The sequence below is a fragment of the Syzygium oleosum genome, unplaced genomic scaffold (genome assembly GCF_021117445.2).
Source record: "Syzygium oleosum isolate NSW1041296 unplaced genomic scaffold, Sole_v2.1 Sole_v2.27, whole genome shotgun sequence".
Lineage (NCBI taxonomy): Eukaryota > Viridiplantae > Streptophyta > Magnoliopsida > Myrtales > Myrtaceae > Syzygium > Syzygium oleosum.
Genome location: NW_026607511.1, coordinates 4756284 through 4774692, shown reverse-complemented (window position 1 = coordinate 4774692; position 18409 = coordinate 4756284). Strand labels below are relative to the sequence as shown.

At 41.1% G+C, this 18409-nt stretch overlaps 2 protein-coding genes across 2 annotated transcripts; both read left to right on the top strand.

Moving 5' to 3' along the window:
• Nucleotides 1–901: 901 nt before the first annotated feature.
• On the top strand, nucleotides 902–9159 carry LOC115692874 (mitogen-activated protein kinase kinase kinase 1-like). Its single transcript, XM_030619844.2, has 9 exons — nucleotides 902–1998; nucleotides 2649–2733; nucleotides 2946–3008; nucleotides 4851–5008; nucleotides 5492–5564; nucleotides 5792–5851; nucleotides 5953–6063; nucleotides 7326–7576; nucleotides 8665–9159. Exons 1-8 carry the CDS (start codon nucleotides 974–976, stop codon nucleotides 7533–7535), a joined length of 1785 nt encoding a protein of 594 aa, XP_030475704.2. The 5' UTR covers nucleotides 902–973; the 3' UTR covers nucleotides 7536–7576; nucleotides 8665–9159.
• Nucleotides 9160–10909: 1750 nt separating this feature from the next.
• Nucleotides 10910–17352, top strand: LOC115692872 (mitogen-activated protein kinase kinase kinase 1-like). Its single transcript, XM_030619841.2, has 8 exons — nucleotides 10910–11558; nucleotides 12051–12135; nucleotides 12339–12401; nucleotides 14249–14406; nucleotides 14839–14911; nucleotides 15168–15227; nucleotides 15329–15442; nucleotides 16894–17352. The coding sequence occupies exons 1-8, from the start codon at nucleotides 11068–11070 to the stop codon at nucleotides 17071–17073; spliced, it is 1224 nt and encodes a 407-aa protein (XP_030475701.2). The 5' UTR covers nucleotides 10910–11067; the 3' UTR covers nucleotides 17074–17352.
• The last annotated feature ends 1057 nt before the right edge of the window (nucleotides 17353–18409 follow it).

Here is an 18409-nt window from a genome sequence, read left to right as displayed (position 1 = left end):
ATGTCGTTCCCGAACTTTTAGTTCATGTTCAATCTAATTCCTGAACAATATGAAGATGTTTAATATTGTCCTCGAACTTAAATTAATGGAAGGACTATTGAACATTTTCATATAGTCTAGAGATTAAATTAAACTTATACAAAAATTTTTAGAAATTACATTAAATATATTTAAAACTCAGGGATAATATTATATATTGAGTTAAAGTTCAGTAATCACATTAGATAATTTAAATATACTCCCTGAACTATATGAAGATGTTTAATATTGTCCTTGAACTTAAATTAATGGAAGGACTATTGAACATTTTCATATAGTCTAGAGATTAAATTAAACTTATACCAAAAGTTTAGATATTACATTCGAGTTAAATTTCAGTGATCACATTAAATAATTTAAAAATTTAGGAATCACATTGCACATTAAATTAAAGTTCGAGGATCATTCGTGTCATTTTTGCTTCTCGAAAAAAATTCCGAACATGGAAAATAAAGAATATTCTCTCCGTACTCGGAAGAAGAAGCGTCGACTCTTTTCGAGACGCGCGGCCCCATCGCCGGAAAGCGAAAAGACCCAAAAAAAAAAAAAGAAAAGGAAAGGGCGAAATTATTATCATTTAAAAAAAAAAAGAAGAGAGTAAAAACAAGGAGGAGGAGAGAAAAGTTTTCGACTAGGTAGCGCGCGACGTTTCCTGACCGGTTCAGAGGCGCCGCCACGTGGCAGCGCGTGGGCTTTTACCCATTCCCCCCCTCACCCATCTCTCTCTCTCTCTCGCTCTCTCTCTCTCTTCCATGTCCGCGGCTGGTCGTCGTCTTCCTCCTCTCCGCCCTCTGCAACGCCTCGATTCCCCCCCTGCGAAGACCGGCGGAATCGCTCAGATTCTCTCTCTACACACACACACTCTCTCTCTCTCTAGCCGAACCTGCACCGCACGGCGGCGGCGGCGGTCGATCGGCCGGCCGTTCCTCCTCCGATGGAGGCCAATCAGCGGCGGGCGCGGCCGCCGAGGCGGTCGCTCGACCGCCTGAACGCGATCAAGAACGTGGACTACGACGCGTCGTCTACTTCCACCTCCTCCTCGTCCTCCTCGTCCTTGCCGTCTGCTCTGTCTCTCGACGCCCTCTCGGTCTACGCGAGCTTCCGCGTCAAGGGCGAGGAAGGCGAGTTCGACGTCATCTGCCGCAACCTGGGGCTCTCCCCCGAGGACTTCGCTATCCCCGTGGACGCTTGGAGGTCCAGCAAGGCCCGCGAGCTCACTCCCCGCCCGCGCCTCCAGACCGCCTTCTCGGCTCCCGACGGCGGCGGCGAATCGCCGCGCGATGGCGACGGGTTGGCCGCTGGAGTTGATGGTATCGAGCTTGAGAGCGGGATTGCTGTGTTGACTGGGAGTAGAAGTTGCGGTTCGGTTGGTTTGGAAGATAGGGGTAGGGTTGCTAGTTGCAGGACTCGTTTCAAGCATGTAACGGCGGGGGGATCTGCTTTGGATAAGTCTCGCCGCCCTCTGGGCGGTGTTTTCGATGCTAAAGCTCGCGGAGATTGTGAGAACGGTGAAGCGGATAATGCTGGGGGAGGAATTAGGGGATTGAGGCCTCCGGTCCTTACTCCGCCGCCGGTTATGTTGCGGCCTGTTGTGGACAACGTGAGTTCTACTTGGGATTTGTTGAACTTATTCGGTCCTCAAGAAGGTCCCGGAGGAGACAAGGATTCTCCTGTTTGCCATTTGAATAAAAAGGATTGGTCGGATGGAGATGATGAGAAGGTTGGTAAAGAAACGACTTCCCAAAGAAAAGGTGATCCGGACTCTTGTTTGTCGACTTCCGTCGAAGATGAGGAGTCTGAGGATAAGTATGATGTGGGGAACGCCCTTTCTGCCAATATTTTAGAACCGGTGCGCAATATTTTTCCCAACGGTAGTTTCAGACGAAGGATCACCTCATGGCAAAAGGGCGATCTATTGGGAAGTGGGTCATTTGGAACTGTCTATGAAGGCTTCACTGAGTAAGATTCCTTTGCTTTTATGTTTGATAATCAGCGTGTTGTTCTTGCTATACGCATTTTCTGGGGGAAAGTGCAACCGCTGTTCTCCCACTGTGATGTCATTTGAAGTTTTGACGGCACTTCTGAGCGCTGAATTCTGTGGTTAGAATTAGGAACACTTGGGCTAGTCATCCGTATGCGGTAGAACATGTTATCATTTGGTTGATGTAAGGCGAATTTAAACAGACATGACAAACGTTTATTGAATTGCTAAAAGTGCTGGACCTTCATATTTGGAATTGGAGTTCTAGCACAATTAGTATGGTACTTATTAAAGACCATTCTTGATTATTGAACAGATTGATGAAGTAAAGATCTAATATTTCAGAAATCGCATATATTTAGTTGTTCTCCATTGTTTTTCTGCAACTTTACTAGCTTGAATAGCGTGCAATTCTTTTTTTTTTTTTGACGAATGGATAGTGTGATAAATCAGCATGTATGGGAAACATGCTTTAGAAACTGTTAGATGATTCTAAATTCAAATGCTGAAAGCTAAGGAACTATTTTAGTGATATTGATGATAATAGCTCTTTGTTTTTTCTTTTTCTTTATAAGAATTGGTATTTATATTCTATCTCTCTCTCTCTCATGCTTCCCTGTTTCCACAGTGATGGATTCTTTTTTGCTATAAAGGAGGTTTCCTTATTAGATCAAGGAAACCAAGGCAAGCAGAGCTTACTGCAGCTTGAGCAGGTAACTGCTTGTTTCTTTCTGTATTTTGTGAACTGGCCCTTAGATATGACTACTTGACTTACCTCGTTCTTATAACTGCAAGCTGATGTATATGCGAAACTATTTCTTTCTGTATATGCAAGCTGATGTTCTGCTTGTTTCCATAAATCTAGTGTGAGTTCAATAGATATTCTTTTCTCTTTCTTTTTAGTAATACTCTGCATTCTTTTCAGGAAATTTCGCTTTTAAGTCAGTTTGAACACGAGAACATAGTGCGATACCTCGGCACAGACAAGGTGTGGTTCCTTTTTATTAGGTTGCTTTCTGCAGTATGTTGCACTTTGGCATCAATTATGTTATCGCTGAGCAAAATATTTAGGGGAACATCGCTATGATTGCAGCCACAATATAGTGATAGCGTCATAATCACTGCATATATTAGCTGCAATTATCCTATGAATAAGATCACAGCAGTTGCGGCTTTATAGCAGTTACAGCCACTCATGACAGAGACAGACATTTTAGGTCCCCCTCCCACCACAAGAAAAGTTCGTGATGAATTTGACTATTGCCCCTAATAGTAATTATAGAAGGAAAATATGCAGTGTAGATGTCAGTTTATGAAGTCTCTCTCTCTCCCTCTCTCTCTCTCTCAGTCTTGTAATGAAAGTAAATTTTTCCCCCTTCTAAAGAGAGCCTGTCTTGTAATCAATCAACCCTTTGTTTTCTGGAGGTGGATGATTTACAAATTAGCTATCATGCAAACTGAAGATTCAGGTCAAACTCTCAGATTTAATAAAAAGGAATCTGATGCTTAGAGAAACAGCAGCCCCTACTAATAAAACATAAAAGGGGAAAAGGATAAGAAAGCAAAGTCATTTAATCTTCATGTATCCTTTAATTGACTATCTAATGGTCAACACGACTAATTTCCAACCTTTTCTCCCTTGTCTATAACTGGTCGTGGCTGTAGTAATAACACTGGAGTTCCTCCACAAGCCGATTTTTTCCATCAATACTTGTCCAGCTTGTTGTTTAGTTCCACTCATTCTTATGCAACATCATATAGTTCTTAACCTCTACAGCAGAGATCTAAAAGTGGAATTGATCATCTTGAGGGAAGTAGTTCCTATCTTGGCGGCTTAAATGTTTGAGTACCTCCAGTTATATTTTTTCTAGACATAATTGGGCAAGAAGCATCAGATTCTAAGAAAGTGCCACGACATAACTTCTTTTTGGAGATGAAGCATGCAAAAGACTGCTGCTGTCGAATAAAATTTGGTTAGGTAGGCCTACAGTCCACCACATTGTTTTGTGGGAATGAAGTTATTAATGCAGTATGACCTGTTATTCTTCTGCCAGGTGCACTGTGCAACTGTTTTCGTTGGCACTGCTGCAAATTAAAACCGTGATATACGCTTATAACTTGGATGTTTGTGTTGTATGAGGAAGACAGCAAAAGAAGAGCTCAGTCCCATGTGTTCTTGCCTTATTTTTCCTTTTTAAGTTCACAAAATTGCTTTAAAATTGTCATCTGATGTAAACTTTAACTAAATTAAACCCCATCAAACAGATTGTCACTGAACACTGATCGGTTGTCGAGTAGGTCCTCAATACAAAGTGCACTTGAGGAAGCGTAACCAACCTCAGGGCCTTGTCCAGGGGCCTCTTGCCTTGGTACACCCAATTGCTGTGGGTGGGGTGTTGTCATGATCTGATGATTAGTTTAATGTTATAAGAGGCCTAGACATCCAGCACAATTAAAATGAAAAAAACGTAAACATCACTGATGTAGTATGTTTTATTTTATTTGCTATTTGGTATATTGTCTCTGATGTATCTTGTTAAAATATCTCATGTCATTTGTTTATAAGGTTAAGATGGGCCTTATATACATGTAGCCTCTTTCCACCTCATAGCTTAATCTTTTGGGTTCTAACATTGTTTCAGAGCCATCCCTTAATTTCTTTCCATGCATGGCTCTCTTTTAATCAATTCTATGTGCCGTTCTCAGTTTGGTTTGCACATGATAGGAGGCTTTAAAGTATTCCCTATGTGTTTTCAATGTGCCTTATATACATTTTTATCTTCCTCCACCTAATAATTTGAAATTTTTGGGTTCGATTTTTCTCTTCCAGGATGATCAGAAGCTTTACATATTCCTTGAGCTCATGACCAAAGGTTCACTTGCAAACCTTTATCACAAATATAACTTGAGAGATTCCCAAGTCTCTGCATACACTAGGCAAATTCTAAATGGTTTGAAGTATCTTCATGACCAGAATGTGGTCCACAGGTATTACAAGAGAGATGCTTGACTTTGCATGTAGTTTTGACTAATTGAATTGGTGATTGACACTTTTCATTTCTGATGGAGGGTTGATTTTAATAAGGACAGAGATCATAACCAAACAAAGAACACAGGGAAACTAGTATATATTGTGTCATGGCAAACCCCCTTGGTGCCTTTTAATTATACTTATTTTACTTATCCAAATACTTTTCTGGACTTAAGGGATTTGTCAAATCTTTGAACCAAAATGTGGTGTTTTGAGAAGTAGATTAGTTGTGATAATCAGCAAACAACAAAGTAACACTATGAGCTTGTACAGCATTATCTAGCGTACAAAAGATTATTTTACCATGTGAATGCTTGAGGGCGGAAATGTAATTTTGCAATATTGTTAAATGTGAGGATAATTATGAAAATTTTAACCTTTTATTAATCCTACGCACAGCTATGCTGGTTTCTCATGCTTCCAGTTCCTTCATTCTGTAGGGATATCAAATGTGCTAACATACTGGTTGATGTGAGTGGATCTGTGAAAGTTGCAGACTTTGGATTGGCAAAGGTATGTCTCACCCGTGAAAGTGAATTCTCTCTCTCTCTCTCTCTCTGCAACAAAGGCACATGCTCAAAGACACACGCATGCACAGTGCGCACGAGCAACAAAGATGCATTTATGAATACATATGCGTGCGCACCTGACAAACACACATGTAGACATGCACAAAGTGACTGGTGTTGCCTTTACTTTTTCTGAAATGACATATCAACTGTCCGTGTTTATTCATGCAGGCCACCAAAATGAATGATGCTAAATCCTCCAAAGGAACTGCTTTTTGGATGGCACCTGAGGTTTGCACCCTCTGCCCTCTGCTGCCAACATACTATCATTAGCTGCATTTGGCGCATATATTTTCCATTTTTTTTGTCATCCTTGTTGGTTGTAACTGCAGGTCGTCAATCTAAGGAACAGAACTTATGGGTTGGCAGCTGATATATGGAGCCTAGGGTGCACTGTTTTAGAGATGTTAACCCGCCGGCCTCCATATTCTCATTTAGAAGGAGTATGTTACTAAGTAACCTTCTTTATATGTTTTATATGCATGAGATCCATGTTTTGCCAGAATAACTAACTAGTCGCAACCTTTTGGTATTGCTACTTTTTGTGTGAACTAGCTTAGTTGAGCGCATGTTATGATGAGTCCATTAGGCCATCATTTTAAGAAAACGAAATGAGTAAGAGCATACTTAGAAAAGAGTGGACAGAGAATTCAATGATATCTATCAAGAGTTTGGTTGTGTCGGAGGATATGCATAGTATTTATGGAAAATAGTTGCTTGGGATTCTGGAGCAAATGGTTATCTAACATGTTTCGAAAACTCGGTTAAATAGTTGAATCTTGACTTTCTCTTTCAAGTAATTTGGCCTTGTTGTCGAATACTTTGAATTACTAGTATAAGCTTATGGCATACGGTGGCATACGCTTAGATAATCGCATATTGTACGTATGTAAACAGTATCCCACCAAATGATGAGGGGTACACATACGACCGTAACATTCAGTCTGAACAATCTCTCCATCTTCTCTTTCACTGTAACATGGTACTTGAGCAACTAAGAGAGCCATCTCTGCTCCAGCCCTGAGAGCAGCACTGATATTGACTGCTTCTTGTTCCTTGCTGCGTCATTTCGTTGTGTGGTTATCCTCTGATTTGTCACTCGCCTTCATCAACCGTGGCATTTCCCTCTTTGCCTTCGAGTGTTGATCCTTCGCTGCTCTTCTCTGATCATTGACCTAAATGGCTGTCTTCTCTACTAGTATTAGTTGCTTTGGATATGGAAGTTAGTAACTTTTCAATTTGGTTGGTAACTTTTGAATATTATGAGAATTTTCACGTCTTATGTCAAGTTGGCAACTTCTCCATACGCGTAGTAAGTTTCTGAGTAATTTTGAAGGTTGCTCTGCTTTTGTGCTTATCTTTGGATTTTCTTTATTATAAAGGAGAAAAAATAGTGCCATCCTTCTCAAAGCTATCGTAAAACATAAAACTAATGCCCCCTTTCTTTTTACTTTTTTGTTAAGGTTAGGACTCTTAAAAATTTTGAGCAAAAATAAATAAATACTTATGTTTAATTAGGAGTAGTTGGAAAACATATACGCAGTTGGTCCCTGTGAACTGTTAACATGGCAGATGATTGCCTGAAGCATGACGCGCTTAGATTTGTCTACAGATCTTATTGGTCTATCCAGCTGTCATATGTTAGTTATCCCTGGATTTATGATTGACACGAGCCTCTACCGCGTTTTCTTTCTTATTGTGGTAGATGCAAGCATTGTTCAGAATTGGCAGGGGCGAACCTCCTCCAGTTCCTGATTCTTTATCAAGAGAGGCTCGAGACTTAATTCTTAGATGCTTGCAAGTAAACCCGAATGATCGGCCTTCTGCAGCGCAGTTGCTAGACCATCCCTTTGTGAGGAAGCCACCTACTTCTTCTGGTTTTGCTTCACCTCGTTTCAACAACGTATGGTCGTAAGGTTTTGCTAGGCCATCCCTTTTTGGTTCATTGTTGTGAAGGTAATTTTACGCTTTTTGCTTGTAGTTTTGTTGTTAGATTGCTAGTTGGGGTATTTTTTTTTTTTGGGCTAATGGCAAGATACCTTCATCAACTTACCACATTTCTACTGTTTACTCCAAGCATATGTAACTTTTAACAGTCTACACTAAACTTTTAAATTGGAGCAAATAGTGCACGTATTTATGGGGTCTATGCTCAGTTTCTCAAATCCCTAGCACTCTTTTCACATTTTTACAGTCTTCTCTAAAATTTCCACCAGATCGTCCTGAAACTTTTTAATTGAGTGAGTTACCATAGTAGTTAATTGGTACGCTATAGGTTAGTTTGTCTTTTGCAATGGGAGAGGTATCTGCAATCGATTGTCACGCAATGAAAACAACCATAATTGCCGTTTCCTCTAGCATAAATTAGAATATAGGAATATCAACATGAAAGTTTTGCTAGCATGACAGTGACCACACCAATTTGAGAAATGAAAGTTGATAAATATACTTTGTACTTCCTGCAATTGTTGAACCTCCTCGCAAAGTTGCCTCATGCCCTAAGAGCTTTCATTGGACACTGGGCGTAAGCCCCGAACTACTTCAGGGACCAAATTAATCACATTGCCTCGTCTTCTTTAGTGGGTGGGTGTCTTTTGGAAGAGTGTTGTCTCCCAAAACAACTGGTCCCAATGTTTTAAAGCATCGGGATGGAGATGACGGTTATTAGATATTTTTCATGTTGCCTCTTACTTTTCTTCGCCACCTTGATATTGTCAAAATTCTTTGATTTTTAGATTCCTCCTTTTGTTGTTTTGATTGCAAACCAAAGTCCTTCCAGCTAAAAAGATTTAACTCGTTACGCTAGACATTCGGGTAGGAAAAAACAGCATGGAGCAATATTCAGCTTTCTCTGGTGTTTGTATAAATCTTATAAGCCAAAATGCTGGGGGTGTCATCATAGTTTTTCCTACTTAAATTGTTGGTAGTGCACTGGTAATGCTGCTGCAATTTTTTGAACCACTCAATGGTTGGCGGCATATTGATTACTTGCAAACACTCCCAAGGCGTTGCCAAGCTTATAATGTGATACTTTTTTCTGCCAGGTGACTTCTCTTTGTCCTCGCGAGCGGTCTTGGGCTGCAACTGGTTTTCTGTTGTCTTTATTCTGCTCAAGCTAAGCATGTGTCGCTCATCTGGGAATTGTAAATAGCATGCCCTGGTGTATATTTTCCGTTAGAAAGGAAGGAAGAAAACAAAGATGTTGACGATGGCACAGGTTTTCTGCCTCTGGGAAGCGTAGATAGGTGCGCGCGACTTCTACAGGATCAATCAAGATTGGATATCCCTCGGGATCCGCCGACGGGATGCGGATTTGCTTTGTCGTTGCTTGTTTGATATCGGGCCGTGTTCGGTGAATTTGGAGTTTTATTAACTGACACGTCGCTTCAAGATATGCGCTTCCATCATGTCATGAAAGTTTTGTATTGACAACAATCAGGCTCATCGTTGCCGGATCTCATACTGACTTCCAAGAGGAAAAATGTTGGAAAAGTTCTAAATTAATTGTATCGGTGCTAATTTAGTTTTAATTTTTTTTATGTAAATTTAGTCTTAAACTTTTTGATATAATGCCAATTTAGTCATTTCGACTAATTTTGGTTGTATATTGATGACGTGGATAATTTTTAATAATTTGATATTTTATAATTATTTTTCTGATTTTTTTCTTTTTTTCTTTTTTCTTCCTTTTGTTGGTGACCAGCCAAGGCTGGGTGGGTTTGGCTAGGTCTCGATTGGCCGACGGTGACCCTCGCCCAGGCAAGGCCAGCTCGCTCAACCATGGCCGGTGATCGGTCATCAATAGAAGGAAGAAGAAAGAAAAAAGAAAAAAAACGAAAAATATTAAAATATTATTAAAAATTGTATACGTTAGCACTGGCGGTGTCACGTAAGTAGCTCAGTATCCTCATCAGTAATATTCGGTCAAAATTAGTTGCAATGACTGAATTAATACTGTTAAAAGGTTTATGACTAAATTGATAATAATGCAATAGGTTTATGACTTTTCTGATAATTTTTTTAGTTTCCCAAATCCTTCCATTTTTTTTTTTTTGGCATTTTTTGTTCTCCTTTATTTCACAAACATCAATATGAAGAAAAAGCCACACTTCACAAAATTAACAAGGCTCAACTTAATCATAACCTGATCCTAGTTACATTTGTGTCTCTCACTCGCATCACCCTACTGCCTCGCCGTCGCCCCCGCCCAGCCCTCGTGATTGCTTCAACTCGCTCGAACCTTAAAATCGTTGCCTCCGGCATCTCACCACCGTAACACCTCAAACATTGCAGTAAATCAACCCTGCAGAATCTGACTGGATTGACAGATTCATTTCCAAATTGAGCGCAAGAAGACATCGACCAAACAAGCTAGGCTAGAAGACACGCTGCTTGTTTCAAGTACAAAATCGCATGTAACATAACTGGAGGGAATTGCGTACCCAAATCGCAGAGAGAGACCAGTCGGGTGAGAAGCAAGCAGTAAGACGGCCAGTAGCTTGAGCAGAAAACCAGAAAGACCGAGGAAGCCAGGATTTACGACGGCATTGCCTAACTCCCTGTTCTCGACGATTCCGCATGCTTCAAATCATGGAGCTCGTTTGCGCGGGCACGGAGGCTCCGTGGTCCGCCGAGATAGCATTCGCAGTCTCCGAGAGACGGGCCTTCATCCCTGAGATCTTGCATTCCATGTACTCTTTGTGCTTCGACACCGTATTGATCGGCGAAAAGAGCTTGAAAGCGCGCTTCTGGATCTTCTTCTTCTTCTCCTCTTTCTTTTGATGGCTTCCCTGCTGCTTCGTTTTAGACGTCTGCTAAAACAACTAAGTCGCGAAAAACAAATCATGCTGCCGCATGAAACCGTACATGCTCACTCTGCCACAAATGATGTCTGGCCATATATGTTGAAGCGGACCAGAATTCAATGATTACGCGCTACGGACAATGCTTGTCGACAGCAACTCCAACGTGCCCGTCTTGGGTTCGAGCAACCCGGGACGCGTCCCGGCCGCCTCGCGCCGTCTCCCAGCTGTGCTCCCCCGATGCCCGGCGAAGCCGCGCGGAGTTCCGGGCACTGGGGGGCACCCTGTTCTGTTCATACGAGGTGGGGGCGCGGCTACATCGGACCGGACTAGTAAGAACAAAAACATGACAACGACCCAGAGTGGAAAGATTCACTGGACTTGCAGTGGAAATAATTATCCCACAGTTTAAACTGGAAAAGTCAACAAACCATTCACAGCGCGCCACCGTTCTCTACCTTCAGGAAGAGAGAGAAACAGAGTAAAGTATCCATTTTGATCCCTGCAAAAGAGAGGGATCACGAAAGGGTGTCGGAGAGTCCTTTGCAAGTCCCCCTTTTCTCCACTCTCTGTGACCCTTTTTCGGTCGGCGAAGCAAGCGCACGGCAGAGGCTCGCGCAACCGCCGGAGGGAAGCTCCGAGTCGATGGCCACTTCTCCTCCTCCTCCTTCCCCGCCCGGGGGCCGTCGGCTCATCAACATCTCCCGCAGCGGCCCTTTGAATAAAGAGGATGATGGGTCGGATGGAGATGATGGGAGGGCTAGTAAAGGATGGATTCCCCAAAGAAAAAATGGTTCCGACTTTTCATCGGCAAGTGCTGCTGCCACTGTTCGTCCGAGTCGATGGTCACTTCTCTTTCGTTCGGTCGCCCTCTCCTTCAGCGGCCCTTGGAATGGAGGTGATGAGAAGGTTCGTAGGGGATGGATTTCGCAAGTAGCAGATGATTCCGACTTTGGTTGGTTTACTGCTGTTGAGGATTCTGAGGATTATGTGTTGATCACCCGTTCTGCCAACAATTTAGAGCCATGGCACTGTGTTTCTCCCGAGGGGAGTTTCAAACGAAAAAGCACCCCATGGAAAAAGTGCGGGCTGTTGGGAACTGGGTCATTCGGAGCTGTCTTTGAAGGCTTCACTGAGTAAAGATTCATTTGCTTTCTCTTTGATAATCATTTAGTTATTCTTGGTATAAGCAATTCTCTGGGGGCGAAGTACAAGTCGGTGTTCTCCCATCATGATGTTTCGTTTGAAGACCATTCTTTATTAGCAAACAGATTGATGAAGTAAAGATCTTGTACTTCAAAAATCACGTAAATTTAGTTGTTCTCCATCGTTTTTCTGTAACTTTACTAGTTTTTCTTCTTTTTTTAAAGAATCGGTAGTGTGCTATATCAGTGTGTGCGGGAAACATGCTTTAGAAACTGTTGATTGATTGTAAATTCAAATGCTGAAAGATAGGGAACTGTCTTGGTGATATTGATGAGAATCACTCTCTTTTTGTTTTCTTTTATATGATCTGGAGTGCACGAATTATCTTAACTATGTCTGGTCAAGGCATCGCTCGCGAAAGAATTGGCATTTATATTCTTTTTCTTTCTCTCTGTCTGTCTCATGCTTCTCTATGTCCACAGTGATGGTTTCTTTTTCGCTGTAAAGGAGGTTTCTTTGTTAGATCAAGGAAGCCAAGGCAAGCAGAGCTTATCGCAGCTTCGACAGGTAATTGCTTCTTTCTTCCTGTGTCTTGTGAACTGGTCCTTAGGCATGACTACTTGATTCATCTCTTTTTTATAATTGCCAAGCTGATGCATAGATCAAAATTATTTATAAGACTGCCGTATACACAAACCATATATTTGGTGCGTGTTCAATAGATTTTCTTTTGACTCTTTCTTTCTAGTGATACTCTGCTTTCTTTTCAGGAAATTGAGCTTTATAGTCAGTTTGAACATGAGAACATAGTTCAATATCTCGGCACAGACAAGGTGAGTTCCTTCTTACTAAGTTGCTTTCTGCAGTATCTTTCACTTTGGCATCAATTATGATATCACCGGAACTGAGCAAAATATTTAGGGGAACGTGGCTGTGATAGCAGCCACAATATAGTGGTGGCATCATCATCACTGCAAGTATTAGCTGCACTTATCGTGTGAATAAGATCACAGCAGGTGCTGCTTCTTGGCAGCAAAGGCCACTCATGACAGAGACAGACATTTAGGTCTTCTCCACCACAAGAAAAGTTTGTGATGAATTGACTATTACCTAGTAATTATATGAGTAAAGAAAATATGTAGAGTAGACATTACTTTGTGGAGTCTCTCTCTCTCTCTCTCTAGCGACGAAAGTAAATCTTTTTCTCCCTTCTAAAGAGTGCCTGTCTTGTAATCAATGAGCGCTTTGTTTCTGGTAGTGAATGATTTACAATATCTTGCAAACTGAAGATAAGGAATCAAAAAATAAGAAAGTGGAGTCATTTAATTCTTCCGGTGTCCTTTGATTGACCATCTGGTGGTCTGCATGACTAATGCCCCGACCTTTTCTCCCTCATCTATAACTGGTCGTGGCTGTAGCAACAACAATGGAGTTCCTCCACAAGTTGATAACAACAATGGAGTTCCTCCACAAGCTGATTTTTTCCATCTATTCTAGTCCAGCATGTCTTTTATTCTAATCATTTTTATGCAACATCATATAGTTCTTACCTCTACAATTAGAGAAAACTGAAAATGGAATTGATCATTGTTCAAGTGAGGGAAGTAGTTCCTAACTTAGTGGCTTAAATGTTCAAGTACCTGTTTTTTTCTTCTAAACATAGTTTGGCAAGAAGCATCAGATTCTAAGAAAGTGCCATGACATAACTTCTTTTGGGAGATGAAACGTGCAAAAGATTGTTGGTTTTAAACCAAATTTGGTTTACTACAGCTGCAATCCACCGCATTGTTTTGTGGCAATGAGGAATTAGCGAAATAGGACCCCTCCTTCTTCCACCAGGTGCACTATGCAACTTTTTTTATTGGCACTGATGCAACTTGAAACATTGGCGAACGGTTATAACTTGGATATTTGTGCTGTACAAGGAAACCAACAAAAGAAGAGCTCGGTCCCATGCATTCTTGCCTTATTTTGCTATTTAAATTTCACAAAATTACTTTTAAATTGTCATCTGATATAAACTTTTACTAAATTAACCCCCCATCAAGCAGATTCTCACTAGACACTGATCGTTTATTGAGGAGGTCCTCAGTACCAAAGCGCAATTCAGGAAGCATAGCCAACTTAACAATGATTTTTAGTCCCTGTAGTAGTAATTTCCTCAAGGCCTTGTCTAGGAGCCTCTTGTCTTCGTACACTTGATTGCAGTGGGAAGGGTGTTGTCTTGATCCAATGATAAGTATGCGTTAAAAGAGGCATGGGCATCCAGCATCATTAGGATGAGAAAAACGTAAATGTCACTGATGTTTGCTTCATTTTATTTGCTATCTGGTATGGTTGTCTCTAATATCTCTTGTTAAAATATCCCATATAGTTTGTTTATGGGATTTCTATGGGCCTTATATACAAGTAGCCCCCTTCCACCTAATAGCATAATCTTTTGGGTTTTGACATAATTTCGGGACCTGGTTCTGCCACAATTTATTTCCGTACATGACTCCCGTTTCAGCAATTCCATGTGCCGTTCTCAATCCGTTTGCACATGAGAGGGGTGCTATGGTTTTCCACATTGCTTGTTTATGTAGTTTCAATGTGCCTCATATACTTTGTCTTGTTCCACCTGATAGCTTAAACTTTTGAGTTGGAAATTTTAACATGTATGATTTTCACTCTCTTCCAGGATAATGAGAAGCTTTACATATTCCTTGAGCTCATGCCCAAAGGTTCACTTTCAACTTTTTATGACAAATATGGCTTGACAGAATCCCAAGTCTCCGCATACACCAGGCAAATTCTAAATGGTTTAAAGTATCTTCATGACCAGAATGTGATACACAGGTAGAAGAAAGATGCTTGACTTTGCATTAGTAGTTTTCACTAATTGAACTAGTGATTCACTTCTCGTTTCTGATGGAAGGTTGATTTTGTTAAGGAAAGAGCACATTGAAATTTATATATTTTGTTTCATGGCACACCACCATGGTGCCTTTTGATGATACATTCTTTTACCTATCCAAATACTTTTTATGGATTTAAGGGAGTTGTCAAATCTTTTAAACCAAAATGTAGTGTTATGAGAAGTAGACTTTTTGTGATAATCAGTAAACAACGAAGCAACATTACGAGCTTGTTCAGCAATATTTAGCATAGACAAGACTATTTTACTATGTGAATGCTTGAATGTGGAAGAGGGATGAAAACTTTAACCTTTTATGTATCCTACTTGCATCTGTGCTGGTTTCTCATGCTTGTAGTTCGGTCATTCTGTAGGGATATTAAATGTGCTAACATATTGGTTGATGCAAGTGGATCTGTGAAACTTTCAGACTTTGGATTGGCAAAGGTATGTCCCATCTGCAAAAGAAAACTCTCTCTCTCTCTCTCTCTCTATCTCTCTCTCTGTGCGCACGCACGAGCAGCAAAGGCACATGCTCAGATACATACGCATGCACAGAGCGCATGCGAGCAACGAAGATGCATGTACAAATACATAACCCGTGCTCGCATGACAAACACACGTATAGACATGCACAAAGTGAAGCATGTGGTGTCCTCTACTTTTCCAAGATAACGTATCAACTTTCTGTGTTTATTCACAGGCCACCAACATGAATGACGCTAAATCCTTCAAAGGAACTCTTTTCTGGATGGCACCTGAGGTTTGCACCCTACGCTGCCATTTTCTTAACATACTATCATTGGCTGTAGAAGGCGCATATCTTTTCCATTTCTTTTTCATCCTCATTGGTTGTAACTGCAGGTCGTCAACAATGTAAAGAACAGAAGCTATGGGGTGGAGGCTGATATTTGGAGCCTTGGTTGCACTGTTTTAGAGATGTCAACACGCAAGCGTCCATATTCTAACTTAAATATGGTATGTAATTATGTAACCTTCTTTTTATATTTTGTATCCTCGAGATCCGTGTTATGCCGGAGTTACTAAATAAGTTGAGCGCATGTTGTGATGAGTCTGTTAGGCCGTCATTCTGAGAAAACAAAATGAGTAAGAGCACTACATAGAAAGAGAGGACAGAGAATTCAATGACAGATATCAAGAGTATGGTCATGTTAAAGGATGTGCATGGTATTTATGGCCGATAGTTAGTTGGGATTCTGGACCAAATGGTTGGCTAATATGGTATGAAGACCCGGTTGAATACTAGAATCTTGACTTTCTCTTTTAAGTAATTTGGCATTGTTGTCTAATACTTTTAATTACTACTACAAGTGTACATTGAGTGTGCGGTGGCATGCGTTTAGATTATCGCATATTGTATGTATGTAAATAGTAACCCACCTATAGATATTGGGTACACGTATAACCCTACCATTCAGTCTCAAGAATCTCTCCATCCTCTCCTTCACTGTGACATGGTACTTGAGCAACCGAGAGAGATTCAAATCCTAATATTGTTATCGCCATCTCTGCTCCAGTTCTGAGAGCAGCACTGACAATGATTGCTTCGTGTTCCCTTCTAAGTCCTTTCATTGTGTGATTGTCCTCTGATCTGTCACTCCCCATTATCAACCTTGGTGATTCCCTCATTGCCTTCGAGTGTTGATTCTCCGCTGCTCTTCTCTGAATCAATCATTGACCTGGATGGTTGTCTTCTCTGCTAGGGTTAGTTACTTTGGTTGGTAACTTTTCAGTTTGGAAGTTTGGTACTTTTCAATTTGGTTGGTAACTTTCGAATATTATGACAATTTTCATGTTGTATGTCAAGTTGGCGACTTCTCCATACACATAGTAAGTTTTCAAACAGGGATGGTAATTACTGGCTCTAGCCAGTAAATTACCTACTGACGTTATCCCTTTTTAGGGCACAACAGCACAGAAATGCTCTTTTGTTGATACAATGTCTGCTGCTGAAGTTTGGAGTGCTCTGGTCTTGTGAGTGAATTGTGAAGGTTGCGCTGCTTTGTGCTTATCATTGAATTTCTTTTTATTGTAAAGGAGAAAATGTAATACCATCCTACTCAAAGCCATTGTAAAACATGCAACTAACGCCCCTTTTTTACTTTTTTCTTAAATTCAGGACACTTTAAATATTTTGAGCAAGAAGCAATAGATACTTATGTTTTATTGGCCGTAGTTGGTAAGCATTCACGCATTGGTCCCTGTGAACGGCTACATATCATCCACGTCTCCCACTTCTGCAGTAATTGTAACTCCAGAACAATCATGGCAGATGATTGCCTGAAGCATGATGCGCTTAGATTTGTCTACAGATCTTATTGATTTATCCAGTTTCTATATGTTAGTTGCCCCCTGGAATTATGATTAACACACTAGCCTCAGCTACGTTTTCTTTCTTATTGTGGCAGATGCAAGCATTGTGGAAAATTCGCAGGGGTGAACCTCCTCAAGTTCCCAAATCTTTATCAAGAGACGCTCAAGACTTCATCTGCAGATGCTTGCAAGTAAACCCCAATGATCGGCCTTCTGCAGCGCAGTTGCTAGACCATCCCTTTGTGACGAAGCCATCTACTTCTGGTTTTGCTTGACCTTGTTACGAAAGCAAATTGTCATAAGGTCTTGCCATGCGATCCCTCTCCGGTTCATTGCTCTGAAGGTCTTCTTTTGGGCTAATGGCAAGATATCTTCGTCAACTTTCCACATTTCTACTGTTTACTGCAAAATTTCATAACATTAACAGTCTACTCCAAACTTTTAAATTGGAGCGGACAGTCCATGTATGTATAGTGTCTATGGTCCGTTTCCCAATTCCCTAACAAACTTGTCATGTCCTACAGTTTTCTCCGTAAGTTTTAATTATTCCACCAGATCGTGCTGAAACTTTTCACAGTGGTTAATTGGTACGCGATAGGTTAATTGGCATTTCCATAGGGGAGAGGTGCGTGCAATTAATCGTCACGCCATGAAAACAACCATAGTTGCAGTTTCCCTTAGCATATATTAGGATATAGGAATATCAACATGAACGTTTCGGTAGTGCGATGGTTGTACACTTTGAGAAACGAAAGTGGATAACAGGCTTCGTACTTCCTGCAATTGTTGAACTTCCTCGCACAGTCGCGCGCCTCGTATGCTAAGAGCTTTTATTGGACACTGGACGGAGGTTCCGGACTACTTCAGGGACCAACTTAATCGAATGGCCTCATCTTCTTTTGGTTATTGGATATTTTTCACGTCGCCTATTGACCTTTCTTAGCCGCCTTGATAGTGTCAAAATTGTTTGAATTTTAGATTCCTCCTTTTGTTGTCTTGATTGCAAACCAAGTCCTTGCAGCTAAAAAGTTTTAACTCGTTACGCTAGACATTCGGATAGGAAAGAACAGAACGGAGCAATGTTCAGCTTTCTCTGGTGTTTGTGTAAATCTTATAAGCCAAAATGCTAAGGGTGCCATCATAGCTTTTCTTACTTAAATTGTTGGTAGTGCACGTGAAATGCTGCTGCAATTCTTTGAACTCCCCAAGCTTATAATGTAATACCTTGTTTTTGCCAGATAACGTCTCTTTGGCAGTGAGCGCCATCTCTATTAAATTGGAGCTTCTCAAAGATCGACTGTCCTTGCGACCGGTAGTCTTGGGCTGCAACTGATCTTCTGGTGTCTTTCTTCTGCTCGAGATGAGCGCGCCTTGTTTATCTGTGAATCGTAAATAGCATGTCACGGTGTATAATTTAGGGGTGAGCAAGATGGACCGCCCAAATCAGGATCGGACCGGACCGACCGGTTTGGTCCGGTTCTCGGGAATATCGGTCCGGTTCCCAGTTCCTAATAGTGGAACCGGCTTCCGGGCGGTCCGGTTTCTGGTTCTGGGGTGGGAACCGGATCGGACTGACCGAACGGATTGATAAATATATATATTTTTCTAATT

Coding starts and splice junctions, on each gene's coding strand:
- LOC115692874 (XM_030619844.2), top strand. CDS start 974: ATGGAGGCCAATCAGCGGCGGGCGCGGCCGCCGAGGCGGTCGCTCGAC. Junction 5,009..5,491: donor GACCAGAATGTGGTCCACAG/GTATTACAAGAG, acceptor TTCATTCTGTAG/GGATATCAAATGTGCTAACA. Junction 5,852..5,952: donor CTTTTTGGATGGCACCTGAG/GTTTGCACCCTC, acceptor TTGTAACTGCAG/GTCGTCAATCTAAGGAACAG.
- LOC115692872 (XM_030619841.2), top strand. CDS start 11,068: ATGGCCACTTCTCCTCCTCCTCCTTCCCCGCCCGGGGGCCGTCGGCTC. Junction 14,912..15,167: donor CAGACTTTGGATTGGCAAAG/GTATGTCCCATC, acceptor GTTTATTCACAG/GCCACCAACATGAATGACGC. Junction 15,443..16,893: donor CATATTCTAACTTAAATATG/GTATGTAATTAT, acceptor TTATTGTGGCAG/ATGCAAGCATTGTGGAAAAT.